Here is a 17015-nt window from a genome sequence, read left to right as displayed (position 1 = left end):
CAGATTACTCTTTTTCTTTATGCACGCTCTACAATAATCTATGATCACTTTCTATGAGGAGGTATAGATACATTTAAATGCCCATACGTATATGTCCACATATATATGTATTAAGCAACTATGTATTTCCATTGTATTTATTTATCATTTTAATGTCAACACTGATGTAGTGAACGTACTATACACCTGATGTTAGAATAACATCAAATCTCTAAAATGAACATAATATACTGAAAAAAAAAGTTGTTGAATAATAAAATATAATAAAAAGCATACTTATAATGATGAATCCCTGAACAGAATCCGACCGCGGCAATGTTGGATACATTTCATGAACAGGAGGGTTTGAATTTGGCCTTTCCTGCATATTCTTACAATTTTCTCGTCGATTATTTGTACCCTTTCTCCCAATACCAATTGTCATATTGCCCTCACTTTCGGATGCGATTGTTCGGGCATTGCGTTTATCTACTCTTCCCAGCTGCATCTATTGGGAACAACTCACCAGACACTCCTTTCTAAAACATAACGTCAAATGTACGACGTCTTCAAGTTGCGAGCGCATGTTCGAATCTCCAGAAATGACGTCATGACAGAACAATGTTTTATCATGAAATAAATTACGTTTCGTTCTTCTTTGTTCTTGGCGATTTATCGCGTAGCTATCTTACATGTATATCATCAAATGTCAATTTCTCATTGCTTATCCTGACGTATCCATGTCCTAACCAATCATGTAGCAAAAGCATACACAAATATACATGTAGTTGTCTTCGACGTAGAATAGAGTCATGATTTATGATTATCCTTTGGTATGCAATATTTCTGGTTGATAAATCTAATATATGCCTACTTTTAAGAGTAACAACTAAACATTTTTCTATCACTTCAACAAATCTCTGTAACATTTGCATTGTAACTATAACCGCCTTCATGCATCCGCACTCATTTCTTAGCTATACAATTTAAGTCTAAAAACCCAAATGTTTATAGTCAGGACTATATTCTAAGCATCTCCACATTTTAAAACAAAGCTAGATTGAGTCTTTGAAGGGAATTAAGAAGTGATACACATAAGTAAGAAAATTTATAGATGTCAGCGTCTGTATTATGAGGAACACAACGTTTCGGAGTATATACTTACTCCTTCATCTGATGAATAAAAGCTGTGAGGCAGAGAGAGATAGAGAGAAGGAGAGAGAGAGTGAGGGGGGGGGGGTGGGGGGTGGGGGGGTGGGGGGGGGGGGGGAAGCCAACAGATAATTGGCGCTAATTACCGCGGGCGCCGAATTCGTTTGCTCATTGTCGTATGCCCATTACCAATCGTTCATAAGTTAAGTCTTGGCTACAATTTGAGGGACTGTTGGATGTTACATTAAACATTCATCTTGAGCGTGATGGCATTTCGAGTTTCGATAAGTATGTTAACTATGACCTTCCATATATCACACGATTTCACTTGTCCGCTATCTTGAACAGCGCATTTGAAGCCACTGTGAATGCCCCCTGCAGAGTTCCATGAACATTCTGCTGTTGCGCGGCGGAGTTGACCAGAGCATTTCCCGTCCTCCGCTCAGTAACACCAGAGTACTGTAGGTGAGTACATGCTTGAAAACTGCCCCATAATTATGTTTGGCAGATTAGTCGAGTTGCTGCTACATGTTTGTGTGAAAACAAAGCTCTTAAAGTGAAAAGGAAACCTGTTTAAAGTTACCATGAAACGTGTTATATCGTCACTGCATAAATAATGACGAGTGTTTGTCTTTAGTATTAGCATTCAAATATGCGATATCTGTATTAGCCATATTGTCTACGTTCGGTGGGTAATCGTTAGCCTTACTATCTCGTAGTATATATATTTGCAAGAAATTGAATTTCTGAAGACATCACGATACAGATTTAACGATGCATCACGTTTGTACGAGCTCTTGATAACAGCCTTGTGTTTGTGTTTTTGTAGTTTAAATTGCTGCTCTTGATATTGCTTTTTTAAACCTTGATACTATGAACAATATAAGGTTCCATGAGAGGATGACTTTAGGACAGGCGTGAATGTATATCTGACATATATAACATGACATAAACAGAACAATCGGTTGTACTTCCAGAGTAGTTTATAGGTAACATTTAATCATTAAATTCAAAACTCTCCTGTTAAGTCATTTTTCCTGACTTAAGAGTCAATGCAAGAACACAATCGTGCGGAATACAATTTACAAGGCTAGATTTTCCTCAGGTTCATCTCGCAATAGCCAATGTCACTGGGGTTCCTCTTCAGTTTATATGGAGTTACTTGTTTCTATCAAAATTATACAGTTTTAGAGACTAAGTTTGGAATTTGAAACTAATCTGTATTACAGTAACAGGACACTGCTTAAGTGTCATGTACAAAGAGCATTGTGGAAGTTGAATCACGTGAATAGAAAGGCGGACGAACCTTTAACTATTAATAAGCCTTAAAATAAGCAATATCGGGGGAAATATATGTACATATATCTGGCAAAATAAACCAAGATCACCGTCTACAAAAATAAGTTTTAAAATCCGGAAAGGTATTCAGTTTGATATTCGTTGGCGTATTTGACGTTATATAACTTGAGCAAGTATTAATCCTATACCCATACTCAGCCGTTACTGAGTCTTGCGCTTTCTTAATTATTTTGACTAAAATACTTACCGTTATCATTGTACTAGTAAATGTGAAAAGCGTGCCGATCAAGTACGTGCCATACATTTAAGTGTCATTGTAAATTCCGAACTTATCACGAGAATGTGTTTATGAATCATTGTCAAATAAAGTTGACACTAAATCCAGGAAACAATACGCAAAATCGCGCATGCACAGAACGGAAAATATGGACAAGGCATTAAACAATCCGCATGCGCAGAACTCACTCCCACTAAGCGGTACGCGTACAGCGTCAAACTCCGGCGAAAGTCTAACAAGCGAGAACTGACCAATGGAATCTGAGAAGTATAAACACCGGTAGAGGCTGTTGCTTGATTGACAATATCAATCAATAAGGGAGGAACTTGATGATATCCTTCTCTCCCAGTAAATTCAGATGTCAAATAACGATGTTATTTTGACGGAAATACGATGGTTTGAAAGTGTCCCAAAAACGTCGTTTTTCCGTCCAATGACCCTATACGGAAAAAACGACGTTTTCGTGTTTGCAGTGTTATGGTTTATCTTTGCTGGACTATATGTTCAGTGTCAACCACTGGGGTAGCATGCTGGATTTTACGGATAGTGTACATGATTTTCCCATCGCAAGCTTTATTGTATGTTCAGTGTCACCCAATGCTCTACCTCTCCCATGCTGGGTTGTATGACCAGTATCAACTACTAGTTTACCTCTCCCGTGCTGGGTTGTATGTCCAGTATCACCCACTAGTTTACCTCTCCCGTGCTGGGTTGTATGTTCAGTATCAACCACTAGTTTATCTCTCACATGCTGGGTTGTATGTCCAGTATCAACCACTAGTTTACCTCTCCCATGCTGGGTTGTATGCCCAGTATCTCCCACTAGTTTATCTCTCACATGCTGGGTTGCAAGTTCAGTATCAACCACTAGTTTATCTCTCCCATGCTGGGTTGTATGTCCAGTATCAACCACTAGTTTACCTCCCCCATGCTGGGTTGTATGTCCAGTATCTCCCACTAGTTTATCTCTCCCATGTTGGGTTGTCTGTTCAGTATCAACCATTGGTTTACCTCCCCCATGCTGGGTTGTATGTTCAGTATCACCCACTAGTTTACCTCTCCCGTGCTGGGTTGTATGTCCAGTATCTCACACTAGTTTACCTCTCCCGTGCTGGATTCTATGTTCAGTATCTACCACTAGTTTATCTCTCACATGCTTGGTTGTATATCCAGTATCAAGCACTAGTTTACCTCTCCCATGCTGGGTTGTATGTCCAGTATCTCCCACTAGTTTATCCCTCACATGCTGGGTTGTATGTCCAGTATCACCCACTAGTTTACCTCTCCCGTGCTGGGTTGTATGTTCAGTATCAACCACTAGTTTATCTCTCACATGCTGGGTTGTATGTCCAGTATCAACCACTAGTTTACCTCTCCCATGCTGGGTTGTATGCCCAGTATCTCCCACTAGTTTATCTCTCACATGCTGGGTTGCATGTTCAGTATCAACCACTAGTTTATCTCTCCCATGCTGGGTTGTATGTCCAGTATCAACCACTAGTTTACCTCCCCCATGCTGGGTTGTATGTCCAGTATCTCCCACTAGTTTATCTCTCCCATGTTGGGTTGTCTGTTCAGTATCAACCATTGGTTTACCTCCCCCATGCTGGGTTGTATGTTCAGTATCACCCATTAGTTTACCTCTCCCGTGCTGGGTTGTATGTCCAGTATCTCACACTAGTTTACCTCTCCCGTGCTGGATTCTATGTTCAGTATCTACCACTAGTTTATCTCTCACATGCTTGGTTGTATATCCAGTATCAAGCACTAGTTTACCTCTCCCATGCTGGGTTGTATGTCCAGTATCTCCCACTAGTTTATCTCTCACATGCTGGGTTGCATGTTCAGTATCAACCACTAGGTTATCTCTCCCATGTTGGGTTGTCTGTTCAGTATCAACTATTGGTTTACCTCCCCCATGCTGGGTTGTATGTCCAGTATCACCCACTAGTTTACCTTTCCCGTGCTGGGTTGTATGTCCAGTATCACTCACTAGTTTACCTCTCCCGTGCTGGGTTGTATGTTCAGTATCTCCCACTAGTTTACCTCTCCCGTGCTGGGTTGTATGTCCAGTATCACTCACTAGTTTACCTCTCCCGTGCTGGGTTGTATGTTTAGTATCACCCACTAGTTTACCTTTCCCGTGCTGGGTTGTATGTCCAGTATCACTCACTAGTTTAACTCTCCCGTGCTGGGTTGTATGTTCAGTATCAACCACTAGTTTATCTCTCCCATGCTGGGTTGCATGTTCAGTATCACCCACTAGTTTATCTCTCCCATGCTGGGTTGTATGTTCAGTATCAACCACTAGTTTACCTCTCCCGTGCTGGGTTGTATGTCCAGTATCAACAACTAGTTTATCTCTCCCATGCTGGGTTGTATGTCCAGTATCAACCACTAGTTTACCTCCCCTATGCTGGGTTGCATGTTCAGTATCTCCCACTAGTTTATCTCTCCCATGCTGGGTTATATGTCCAGTATCAACCACTAGTTTACCTCCCCCATGCTGGGTTGTATGTCCAGTATCTCCCAATAGTTTATCTCTCCGATGCTGGGTTGTATGTCCAGTATCTCCCACTAGTTTATCTCTCACATGCTGGGTTGCATGTTCAGTATCACCCACTAGTTTATCTCTCCCATGCTGGGTTGTATGTTCAGTATCACCCACTAGTTTACCTCTCCCGTGCTCGGTTGTATGTCCAGTATCAACAACTAGTTTATCTCTCCCATGCTGGGTTGTATGTCCAGTATCAACCACTAGTTTACCTCCCCTATGCTGGGTTGCATGTTCAGTATCTCCCACTAGTTTATCTCTCCCATGCTGGGTTGTATGTCCAGTATCAACCACTAGTTTACTTCCCCCATGCTGGGTTGTATGTCCAGTATCTCCCACTAGTTTATCTCTCACATGCTGGGTTGCATGTTCAGTATGAACCACTGGTTTCCCTCTCATATGCTGGGTTGTATGTTCAGTATCAACCACTAGTTTATCTCTCCCATGCTGGGTTGTATGTTCAGTATTAACCACTAGTTTATCTCTCCCATGCTGGGTTGTATGTTCAGTGTCAACCACCGATCTGTCTCTCCATGGTGCCTTATATATTCAAACGCAATGGCTGTAACTTAGTGAATGATTCTGCTTGTTTCAAGAATAGTGAACCGTGTCGAACCTGGTAAATTAAAACGCTATCTGATTTCCGGATATTATGGAAAAACGTGATTGAGCAAATTTTCACCAGCATTTAGTGAGGCAGTAATTGTTTTTGATTCTTTTTTCGTATTTGTGTGTATTTATTCACTGAGTTCACTGAGTTAAATTCAAATGTACTGTCAATGGTTACAATTATAAATTTCTGACATGACAAACATACATTATCTTATATCTTGGATGCTTTCATTGACCTTGACCTTGACGATTCAATATTATTCAGTACTAAAAAATGTTTATATGTGTTTGAGACAGATAGCGTGGCCTTAAAAGCTTGGTCGAGATTGCAGGAGGGTGTCAGGGGCCGTGCTTATAAAACCTCGGGGTCGTGTTTTATCTTTCACTTATTATCTTCATGATGTTTGCTTTGTACCTGGTATCTCTGAGTTGTATTTGAATCACGTGTGGGTCTGATAGACATGGAACGCTCATGGCTCGTGTCCGTAGAAACATAATATCTACAAACATATCGATTGTGTAAATCAATATCCTGTTTAAAATATAAGACACTCCTTAAGCTGCAAACATCGCGACCCTCGTTCGACAGCTGTCAACTGATTAAACAATCCCTAGCATAAAATATATCTGGTGTTTAAAGTGTGTCCCCTAGAGCGCTGTCATAAATCCCAGACATTACATTAGGTAGGAATCCAGTGTTGCCAAGAGTTATGGAGATTGCTTTGTCGACCCATGCTTAAAGCAACAATGCATCTGCTGTTTTCTTTACATAGCCTCCCTTTTCATTAGACCATCTGAATTGTCTGTATATATGAACTGATATGTTCTATGTGCTACTTCAGGTGACGTGATGAGTAAATGTTGAGGGGAAGGTTTCTCCAATAGCAATCACTGGACACGGTTTTATTTCAATGAACTATCATCTTTCTAAAATATTAGGTTTCACTGTAGAAGGTGAGGTGAAATTGGGTTTAACGTCGCGTCCATAATTATTGCACTTATATAGTGACGTGCATGCACGTGTGTGTGTTTGTGTGTGTGTGGCTGCTTGTTCTTGTCCGGACTGATGCGGATTTATGGTGCAAGCTCATTGAGATACCATGCCGCAGTTTAACATGAATAACCCACTCAGACACAGTATACTGAATCCGAGCCGACAAGTCCTTGTTTTAGCCCCTTAATGCCGAGCGCCAAACAGGGTAACAACAAGTACCATCTTTTAACGTGTTTTGGCATGACGCGGCCGGGGATCGTACCCCGGACCTTTCACTCCCCGGGCGGACGCTCTACAACTAGACCATGGAGGCTGTCTTTTTACTCTAGTAAAGAGTAGTGTAGAGTTGCCGTATTGAACAGATTTTGTTTGGAGGCATTCACCTTTAAGTTCAGGTTACCGAGAGACGGTAGATCTTACGTCGTTCTAAATCATTGGACATGTCAGTAAATTGTTCATTTGGCTGACATCGTCTCAAGACTTGTTTTATTTACGGTGTATGAGACGTCAGATTTCATGTTGAATTTTAAACCTGGTCAGGCATAAAACGCCGCTGTACCGCGAGCACAATAGCCTCTCACTGAAATGAGCTCTCTATATCTACCCTTAATTTAGCAGTCGTTTAACAAAAGATTCAGTTCATATTATTAATTTACTGGACTGAATAACAAAACGTGTTATAGTATGCACATCGTTATTAATTATTTGTTCCAAAATAGTTTTTCCGTCACATTCAATTGTAATCGAACTCCCTAACATACTTGTACAAACTTTTTTAGTCCTTCTAACGTTGTTTTAAAGAGACCTTTGTCAAGATTGCAAAATATCAGTTAGCAATTTTATCACTAACACGCATATTGTTCTTTTCTCTCATTACTCAATGTCCTTAACACATAGGTGGCTGTTTGATGACCCGGAACACACGTATCCACGACTGGCAGAGCAGGTAGCGTCCATACTTTGGATGCACAAACCAGTAGAACATGTTCACAATCTGACATAAACATAACGCACTTCGTACTTCTTAAGTGCTTCCTGGTACCTGGTGAGTCATGGTCCTAATGTAGTCCACTAGTTGCAACATGTTTCCCGCTGGTGTCGTAGTGAACAGAGCCGACACCGACAGGTGACATAGAAAGATAAAACAACGACTGTCGGCTTCATGTTGACCATACACAGAGAACGGTAGCTGTTGATGTAAGTTAACACAGTTTTAGAGCGAGCACACAACAGTGAGTAGATTTGTTCGTTTAATCCTATTGTGAATTGGTGAAGTTGTGATGGTGTCTCAGGAAGTATGCATGTTATAAACAGGTAATGTACTACAGGGGTTTCAAGGATCTGTGTCTCTGTCGTTCTTACATAAGTCGGGGCGGTCGGGTAGCCTAGTGGTTAAAGCGTTCGCTCGTCACCCCGAAGACCCGGGTTCGATTCCCGACATGGGTACAATGTGAGAAGCCCATTTCTGGTGTCTCCCGCCGTGATATTGCTGGAATATTGCTAAAAGCGGGGTAAAACCATACTCACTCACTCCTATATCAGTCTGTCTTATAATATTGTAACTGAGAAGTGCGTTTGTTCAAAGGGTCAGATTATTTGTCTTTGAAGCCAACAACTCTATACATGTCGTAAATAATTTTCTGCATGGCTTAATGTTCACTTTTTGGTTAAAGATTTACAGCAGTGGTTCATTTTACATTCCGCGGACCATATATGATGGTTAGTTGCAGATTTGATCACGGTCGTGATTTCCAAAATGTTAGGAGGCATACGGTTCTAGGAATATTTGTGTGGGAACACATTACCACCGGTGGTTGACGTGGCGTTAAACTGCCATGACTTGTCAAACATTCATGCACTCAACGAGGCTTACTGCGTTTAAATTTCCTCAATGGCGGGAGTCTGTCCCACTCCCCATGAAGCGCCTGGCCAAGTTCAGCCAACGTGGTCGGCGGCGTATGACGTTGACTCTCACGTCTCCCTATCATGTCCCAGACGTGTTCAATGCGGGAAAGGCCTGTGCTCATTGCTTGCCATGACATTCTACGGATGTTGTGCTCCTTGGGGTGAACATTGACGATTCGTGCACATTGAGCATGAGAGTTACCGTCCTAAAAGACAAAACGTTGACTCACACACCTTGCAAACGGGCGAACAAAAGGTGGTCAGTATGCGGTCCCGATAGTACTGTCCAGTGAGACCGCATCCGTGGTCTAATGGTAGAACGTCCGGCCGCAGCTCCAAGATCCCATCCCCGGCCGCGTCAATCCAAATTACAATAAAAGATGGTACTTGTTGTTACCCTGCCTTGCTCTCGGCATTCAGGGGCTAAAACAAGGACGGTCGGCTCGGACTGGTGGGGTATATCATGGTGAACTGGTACGCAAGGGATCTCATTGGCCGAGCACTATAAATTCGGCATTAATCCTGACTAGGTCAACGTCACACATACACACGAACGCACGCACGCACGCACGCACGCACGCAAACACACACACACACCAACACACACACATATATATATATATATATACACATGTATTCACGTCGCTATATAAGCGCTTTATTTTGACGTCGCCAGACACTCCTAGATGCTTATAAGTAAGCCTATAATTCTATATAAATACAGACACTCAGAGAGACAGACATGCACACACATAGGGGGTGTTCGCAGGACGTCGATGTTTTGGCAAGCATGATTCGGACGAAGTTACAATGCGGTATCGTTTGATGATTAATCCAGTTAAGTGTTGTTGTTTTAATGCATTGCCTATCATTGATGATAGTTTTTGACAGGAATTACGTGTCACACAAGGGGACAATTCTTTAACAGACTGAGTACTTTAACCAAATTTAAAAACAAGCAGTTAATTATTCACATATATATCTATTCCAATGTTACAATAACCAGCTTTGATAGTTTGAGGGATAGACGTTCGTGAAAATGTGAAGTGGTAGGTGGTGGTCGGTTCAACCACACCATCCTTCTTTACGATAAATCGTTTGACAGCTGAGACAAACTGTTTGACAAGTTCCTTGGCAATTTCATCTTTGGTCATGCCAGACAGGCAGTGAGCTCTGTCACGTATATTGCCCTTACATGAGGTTAGTGTCTTGTAACCTCTTGTAACATTTGTAACCTCTCTGCAGATAACTATGATACCTTTGGAGATTACAACTGTTACAATGTTGATTGGTTCTGTGTCTGAAGCTTCAATAACCAAGATATGTGGCCAATAGTCGGATCGAATGGACGTAGTAGTCAATGTGTTGTCCTTTTTAACCAGGGTGTTGGGAAGCCATGTAGAACAGAAAATGATTCAGCACATCTTTTACCCACCTACCATGGAGTATCAACAATGTCTTATACTGCAGCAGATCTCCAAGCTGTAAAGACCGAGGGAAAAGGAGTTGTATACTCCAGCAAATTAGACCGAGCTATCTAACGAAAAAAAAACAACTAGAGACGTACAGCATTTGGAGGTCAGCGTCACCAGATTGACCCATGAGCTGATTTTAACAGTATTCCAGTTAGATCATGTCGTGTCAGCTTAATGTGGGAGGAAAGCCCGAAGTGGTGCAGGTCTTAGAGGGTCACCAGTTCAGTGAAACCCACAAGCACAGGTATGGTGCTGGCAAACCTAGAAACATAATCGGGGCGAACCGGGATTCGAACCCACAATCATAGGTTTCTGGCGTGTCCAAGGGACGCAACGCTGCACAGCGAATCGTGACGCCTTAGACCACTGAGCCACCGGTGCCCCTACTGCCACCTGGACATAGGGCTCCAAGTTTTAAGTTTAGAAATTGATACATATATAAAAGACACTTAGAATTATTTACTTATAAAATACCAAAGGTTTGTGCAAAATGGTTTAAGCAAGGGGCATGACTTTACCAGCCATTTGATAGAATCAGGCCAATTCTACAGCCTGTCTTCGCAAAGTTAGGGTCGAATGTTGACTTTCGATTGTGGGTGGAGATCAGCGATGCAGAATCATACCATTTGTAGACTCAAAGCACACGAGACGACGACGACATGTTGGTGCTTTGCCATCTGATGAAGAAGTACCTGTGAATGTCATGGATTCTCGGCTGTGATGTCTCGTCATTTTGCTGATGGCGAACAATAAAATTTGATTTTCAGCTTCACACCACTGCAGATCGACACTATCGGCGGTGATTGTTGGTCAGAAAATTGGCGTCTGGATGGTCTCCCAGCAATCACGTAACGCCTAAGACGGCGACGTACAGTCTGTGCCGAAATTCGACAAAGGCCTGGGATGTTTCTCGCAGTGATTAGTGTGGGCTAGAACCGATTTCACAGATGAGTGGTCTGAATCCAAGTATCTTGACGGATGCTCATAAGGGAGCACTGTCTCTGACAGTGTTTGTTTGCTGCCACCGCTGCAAAAACGTCCAAATAGTGTTTCTGTGCACGTTCCATCGCCTAAAAACTTCACACCACGACGTTCCTGACTTGAGCATACCAATGGGTCTCACGCGGTCATCTGCAGATAGGCGATGCACCTCCAAACTTCAAATAATGATTAAAATTAAAAATGTTGCAGTTGTAAAGACAAGCAGAAACATTGCCTACCGAATCCCTGCGAAACGCATGCTTTTATACCCTGGTTTACATCATCAATTGAATTATTGGTACGTGAAAGACACGTTTAGCCATCAGATCATGCTTTCCTGCTGCGGTTGCGTTTGTACTACATGTTTTCATATTGACATTTCCAGAAATATTTTTTGTGTATGCAACTGGCTGGAAAGGGGTGTCACAGGAACTTTTGTTGCTGAGTATATTATGTCTGTAGTTGCTCTATGCATATCTGGTACAGAATGCAAAGCGAATTTAATTTATTTTGGTTTGTGTTTGGTTTAATAAAGTGTTGTAAATGACTCTTTTTTCAGGAGATTCCTTCAGTTCTGTCAAGTAAAGTTTTATAAAAGTGATTGACGTCTCGTGATGTTTTTTATGAATATAAAAAGTAATTTCAGTGTGACGGAGGTCACGTTTATCTAGTTAAGACGAATAAAAACAGGTCAACCTTGTACAACACGTGTGACGTACGGATTTAGTATCTCACCACTTTTATCTTCACCAGGTGGGTAAAACATCATCTTCTCAAACAGAGGCTGTGGTATCTGAGTATGCATCCGTGACGGACTCTGTGAAAGAAGTTGAGATTGTTGAGGGTGATGCCCACAAAACAAAGGAAAAAAATGCACCTGGAGATTCCTGCTCTCTTCACCTACTGTTGAGGTTCACATACAGTTTGAACCCCTGGAGATGGAGACCACTCCTTAACATGACTCTGTCCCACAAAGGATTATCTGTTGAGTCTTTAATTTAAAAAAAAGATGTACACAAATTGAGTCCAGTTGACGTGTCAAAGAATGATGTCAAACGTGTACATAACCAGATAAGAAAGAAGAACCAGATAACAGATAAGAACATGAAAGTCAGGACCTTGCGTGACCATCGCTGATTTTCATTACAGCCATACGTCCTCTGAACATGGAGTGAATGGGTCGGTTGGTGAACGACATTGGCATTTTGGACACCACTTTGAGAAACACATGATTGAGTTTAGCCGCAGTTGTTGGCCTTGGTCGCAAGTCTTTCAGTCTTCTTTAAACCTCGTACCATATGTGATCTATTGCGTTTATATAGTGCAGGCCACTTCATGGTTCAGATGCCAATTTATTGCAGGACGTCGCCTGGCAGTATGTGCACAGTGTGTACACGGGCGTTGTGCAGTGTGATTGTACCTACGTGGTTGATTGTTGTCAAGAAATAAATACGCCGGACTGTCTAGGGTCTTTTTATGACGATACTGGTCTCTAAATGTATGCAAATGACAACATCGTTTTCTTCTGTGCATGCCATGTCATGTTTATTTGACACACGATATGCCATGAATGCTATAAATTGACAAAATAGGTGTGAACAGAGCTGATCATCTCCATCCCGAGACAGAGATTGGAAACAGCAAGGATGTTGTTCCAAATGTCAACCAAGGATTAGCACACATAATCAAGCATTACCGGTTGCTCTTGGTCCAGTCGTAGACGTCCTCCCATATCATAGACATGTTCTGCTGCCTCGAAACGTTGGTTAAAACGCGTGCACCGATCGATTATGGTTATCTTGTTGACATGACGTCAGACGTGAACGAAGTGCCCGTGGCAAGTCATGAGAGTTGCCCTACTGTAGATGATGTCTCCCAAGAGATGATATTGTGTTTGATTAACATCAAAGTGTCTGGCAATTTCGTTTTGAGCCATTCCTGTTTGCAAGCATACCCAGGGTGCATTAACGTTGGTTTTCAATGAGCTGGGTCATTAAGTAAGCTTTATTTATGGTTAAACAAATGTTGTTTGTATGAGCACCTGATACCTAAACAATCATTGTGTGCGGTCCATATAAAAAACACGTGTGTGAGTATCATACATCCAACAAACATGCAAAAATTCAAGTTGTGCATGCACCATGAACGAATGTTCATTCAATATTGACATCATTTTCAATGCTGTATACATTTATACAGGAATTAAGGCCCATGATCAGCAATGTCGGACAGGGAAATCCTGCAACGTCATCATGGATTGCTGAAGGAGGAACTGGAAGTGACACTGGTTCTTGACAAACTGTACGAATGCAGTATATTCAGCATTGAGGACAAAGGTGAATGCAAGGCCAAGTTGGGCCGATCTGCACAGAGCGATGAACTGCTCACCATCCTCACAAGGAAAGGAAAAAGGGGATATAATATCTTCATGCAGATACTGAGCGAGGTTCAACCATACCTGAAAGAAGAACTTCAGTGGAGAGAATCAAGTCGTCAAGCTAACAGCAGTGCAACAGGCTCAATGGTTCTCCAACTAAAGGAACAATTATCCAATTTACAGATGGTATGTCTTAATGATATAGAATCAACCATTTAGTAAACTACGAAGGTTACTAAACTAAATGTGAAGAGAAACTGTGCCTTTATCTCAACCACGAAAACAAATACACAGCTGTAGACAAAAATGAAACCTCAACAATATAATGACGGTCTGTAAATACTTGAGTTGACACCAACAGTTGAAAATATGAGCAACTGGCTGATGACACATAATCAGAATGTCAAAGATCCTGATTCGATTTAGTTAATCCTTCTCTGGGAACGTGGGGGTGCTGCCGAACTGTTAATACCTTGATTATCTTTTTTTGTAGGTAAAACAAAAGGAAATTGACGAATTGAAAAAAAAGTTAATCAAACTTGAACACTCTAACATCAAACTAAAGGACAGAGTTCGACAAATTGAATGGGTAGGCAAAGGTTTCACACTATTATTGAAGCTAGTCATTGAGTTATTATTCCTTAACGTCGGATCTGCAATCTGGCACCTAGGCGCATTCAAGTTCATCAGGTAAGCCGAGTTTGGACTATTGCAGTCATCATCAGCATAAAAAAACATAGTTTTCAGTAACTGATATCGCGTGTAATGGTTTTCACGGTAAGCATCATTTCATGTATATTGGTTATCTGTGTCTTTTGAAAGCGCACTTATCGAAAAAAAAGGCAGAGCTTTTTTATACCCGCCTGTGTTCTTGCACGATGTTTTGTTTTGTTTTACTTCTCATGTACAGAAGGAAGGTGGGGCAAGTGGTGGAAGGGAAACAATTGAAAACTTATCCATTTTACAGATGGTATGTCTCAATGATATAGAATCAACCATTTAGTAAACTACGAAGGTTACTAAACTACGTGTAAAGAGATACTTTGTCTTTATCTCAACCACAAAAAAACACATACACAGCTTTAGACAAAAATGAAACCTCAACAATATAATGACGATCTGTAAATACTTGAGTTGACACCAACAGTTGAAAATATGAGCAACTGGCTGATGACACATAATCAGAATGTCAAAGATCCTGATTCGATTTAGTTAATCCTTCTCTGGGAACGTGGCGGTGCTGCCGAACTGTTAATACCTTGATTATCTTTTTTGTAGGTACAACAAAAGGAAATTGACGAATTGAAAGAAAGGTTACTCAAACGTGAACAGTCTAAAATCAAACGAAAGGACAGAGTTCGACAAATTGAAAGGGTAGGCAAAGGTTTCACACTATTATTAAAGCCAGTCATTGAGTTATTATTCCTTTACGTCGGATCTGCAATCAGGAGAGCCGAGTCTGGACTATTGCAGTCATCATCAGCATAAAAAACCATACTAGTTTTCAGTCACTGATATCTTGTGTGATGGTTTTCAAGTGAAGCATCATGTCATGTATATTGGTTATCTGTGTCTTTTGAAAGCTCACTTATCCAAACAAAGGAAGAGCTTTTTTTATACCCGCCTGTGTTCTTGCATAATGTTTTCTGTTATGTTTTAGTTTCATGTACAGGAGGAAGGTGGAGCAACTGGTGGAAGTGAAACACATTCAGATACAGGTGTGTACGTTCTTTCTGGTACGTTGAGAGATTATGTTCATATAAACGACACACAATCAAAGTCATGTTAGTCTGTGATTTTACCACCCCTCAACCCCATTATAAAAAAATAAAGAAATAAAAATAAAATATCCTGTTTTGCAACAGAAACTGATAAAGGTATCTATTCTCTATACAAAATATTCATTGCTACATCTGTATCAATATGAAGAAACTATTTCTTACCAACTTTCCTCACAGTCGCTCTATTTTATGAATTCTTTTACCTTTGTCAGGTTTTTCCGATGCTGTCACCTCACATTTTCTAAAATCGGCAACAACGAACAACACTTTCGTCCTCCTGTGTAAGTATTTGTGTCTTGCCATTGACATTATCTTTGTTAATGATATCAGTCACTGCATAGTCTGGTACAAATACATATCTTTTTCATGTCGTCAATCTAGGTTTAAGAACAAAACTGTGGTATATTGGTTATCATACTGCAATTGACGGAATTTAATGTATTATTATTTATGTTAAACCTTTTCAAGTCACGATACAATTGAAATACTGCCGATGTGACTTGATCATCCCCCCCCCCCCCCCCCCCCCCCCCCGATATTATTGGAATACTGCCAAAACGGCGTAAAACCATACTCACTCATTCACTATTTACAACTGGTCAAGAAAAAGTTTTTTCTTTTTTCAAGTGATGAAGCACCACATATCAAACTAGTATTGTTCCTATTTTGTCTTTTTGAACTTAGTTCAAACTAATATTTACTGTTAATTCAAGAATAGTTAGAGCTGTTATGTGACATGTTCGATCGTGATTCAACAACTACAAGTCCATTTAGTCATTGAAAGTTTGCCTAAATTGATTTCCTAAAGTGATGTAGGTATGGTTGATATTCGATCCTTCATATACAGAGAAGGTGTACAGGTGTAGATGCTGTCATGTATCAAAAACACTGTTAATCAGTGACATCCCTAAATACATCCGAATAATAATATTGGGTAACTTGTACACAAGCTTCATGACTCCTTAGTTAACCGATACAGGTGCTTTTTTTAATATATAGTTCATGACGTTCAAGTAACAATAAGTACAATTCGTCTCGTGTGATGTCGGTGCAATTATTTGCAGCTCATACATTTTGGGAACACTTTCCTGGACAATACTTCTGAATTTTGTTGCGACACAATTGAAACGGTATCTCAATCATATACATGAGCAAAATGAATCGAAATCGTTCATCAAAGTATCAACGATTATGGAACACTAAATAACGTAACGACCAAAGCTATTGACCTGTGGGACATCCTTATCGTGGTTATGATTAAAGTATTTGATCAGCCAAGGTTGAACAAACACAAAATTAGAATTGTCTGTAAAATCTGATATAACATGAAGCAAACGGTTCCGAAAATATACTGAACCAAATTAAAAACTTAACAATCCTAAAATTTTAACATTTTGACCAGTTATCATTGTGGGCCGTTATTGTGTATTTAAACAGTAATGGCCACGTATTGTCTTCAGATAACACCCGTTTTTGTGCAGGTGAATCGATCAAAATCATGTGCACAGCACTATAGTGGCAAAAGTGTTTTTTTACGTGCAATTGGTCACGTGGCCATAATACCGCATCTGTGCTCAGCCATACTTGTTAGCAGTCATTAACAAAAACAGAAAAACACACAAATACAAA

General features: G+C 40.7%; 1 protein-coding gene across 6 annotated transcripts in view; it reads left to right on the top strand.

The window, feature by feature from the left end:
• Positions 1-1526: 1526 nt before the first annotated feature.
• The window catches only part of LOC125377427, a 30168-nt gene continuing 14679 nt past the window's right edge, over positions 1527-17015 (top strand). Inside the window, exons 1-7 of one of the 6 annotated variants that reach the window (XM_048390698.1) lie at positions 1527-1596; positions 11982-13791; positions 14099-14194; positions 14516-14575; positions 14884-14979; positions 15266-15323; positions 15599-15667. In XM_048390698.1, coding sequence (XP_048246655.1) covers positions 13450-13791; positions 14099-14194; positions 14516-14575; positions 14884-14979; positions 15266-15323; positions 15599-15667 — 721 coding nt within the window. In that variant the 5' untranslated portion in view covers positions 1527-1596; positions 11982-13449. Of the gene's footprint in view, positions 1597-7961; positions 8100-11981; positions 13792-14098; positions 14195-14515; positions 14576-14883; positions 14980-15265; positions 15324-15598; positions 15668-17015 lie in introns of those variants that run through there. The other 5 variants (XM_048390696.1, XM_048390695.1, XM_048390699.1 and 2 more) reach the window with 5 other exon arrangements.

The sequence above is a fragment of the Haliotis rufescens genome, unplaced genomic scaffold (assembly GCF_023055435.1).
Source record: "Haliotis rufescens isolate VD_foot unplaced genomic scaffold, xgHalRufe1.0.p SCAF_9, whole genome shotgun sequence".
Classification (NCBI taxonomy): domain Eukaryota; kingdom Metazoa; phylum Mollusca; class Gastropoda; order Lepetellida; family Haliotidae; genus Haliotis; species Haliotis rufescens.
This window is presented reverse-complemented; position numbering and strand designations above follow the sequence as displayed.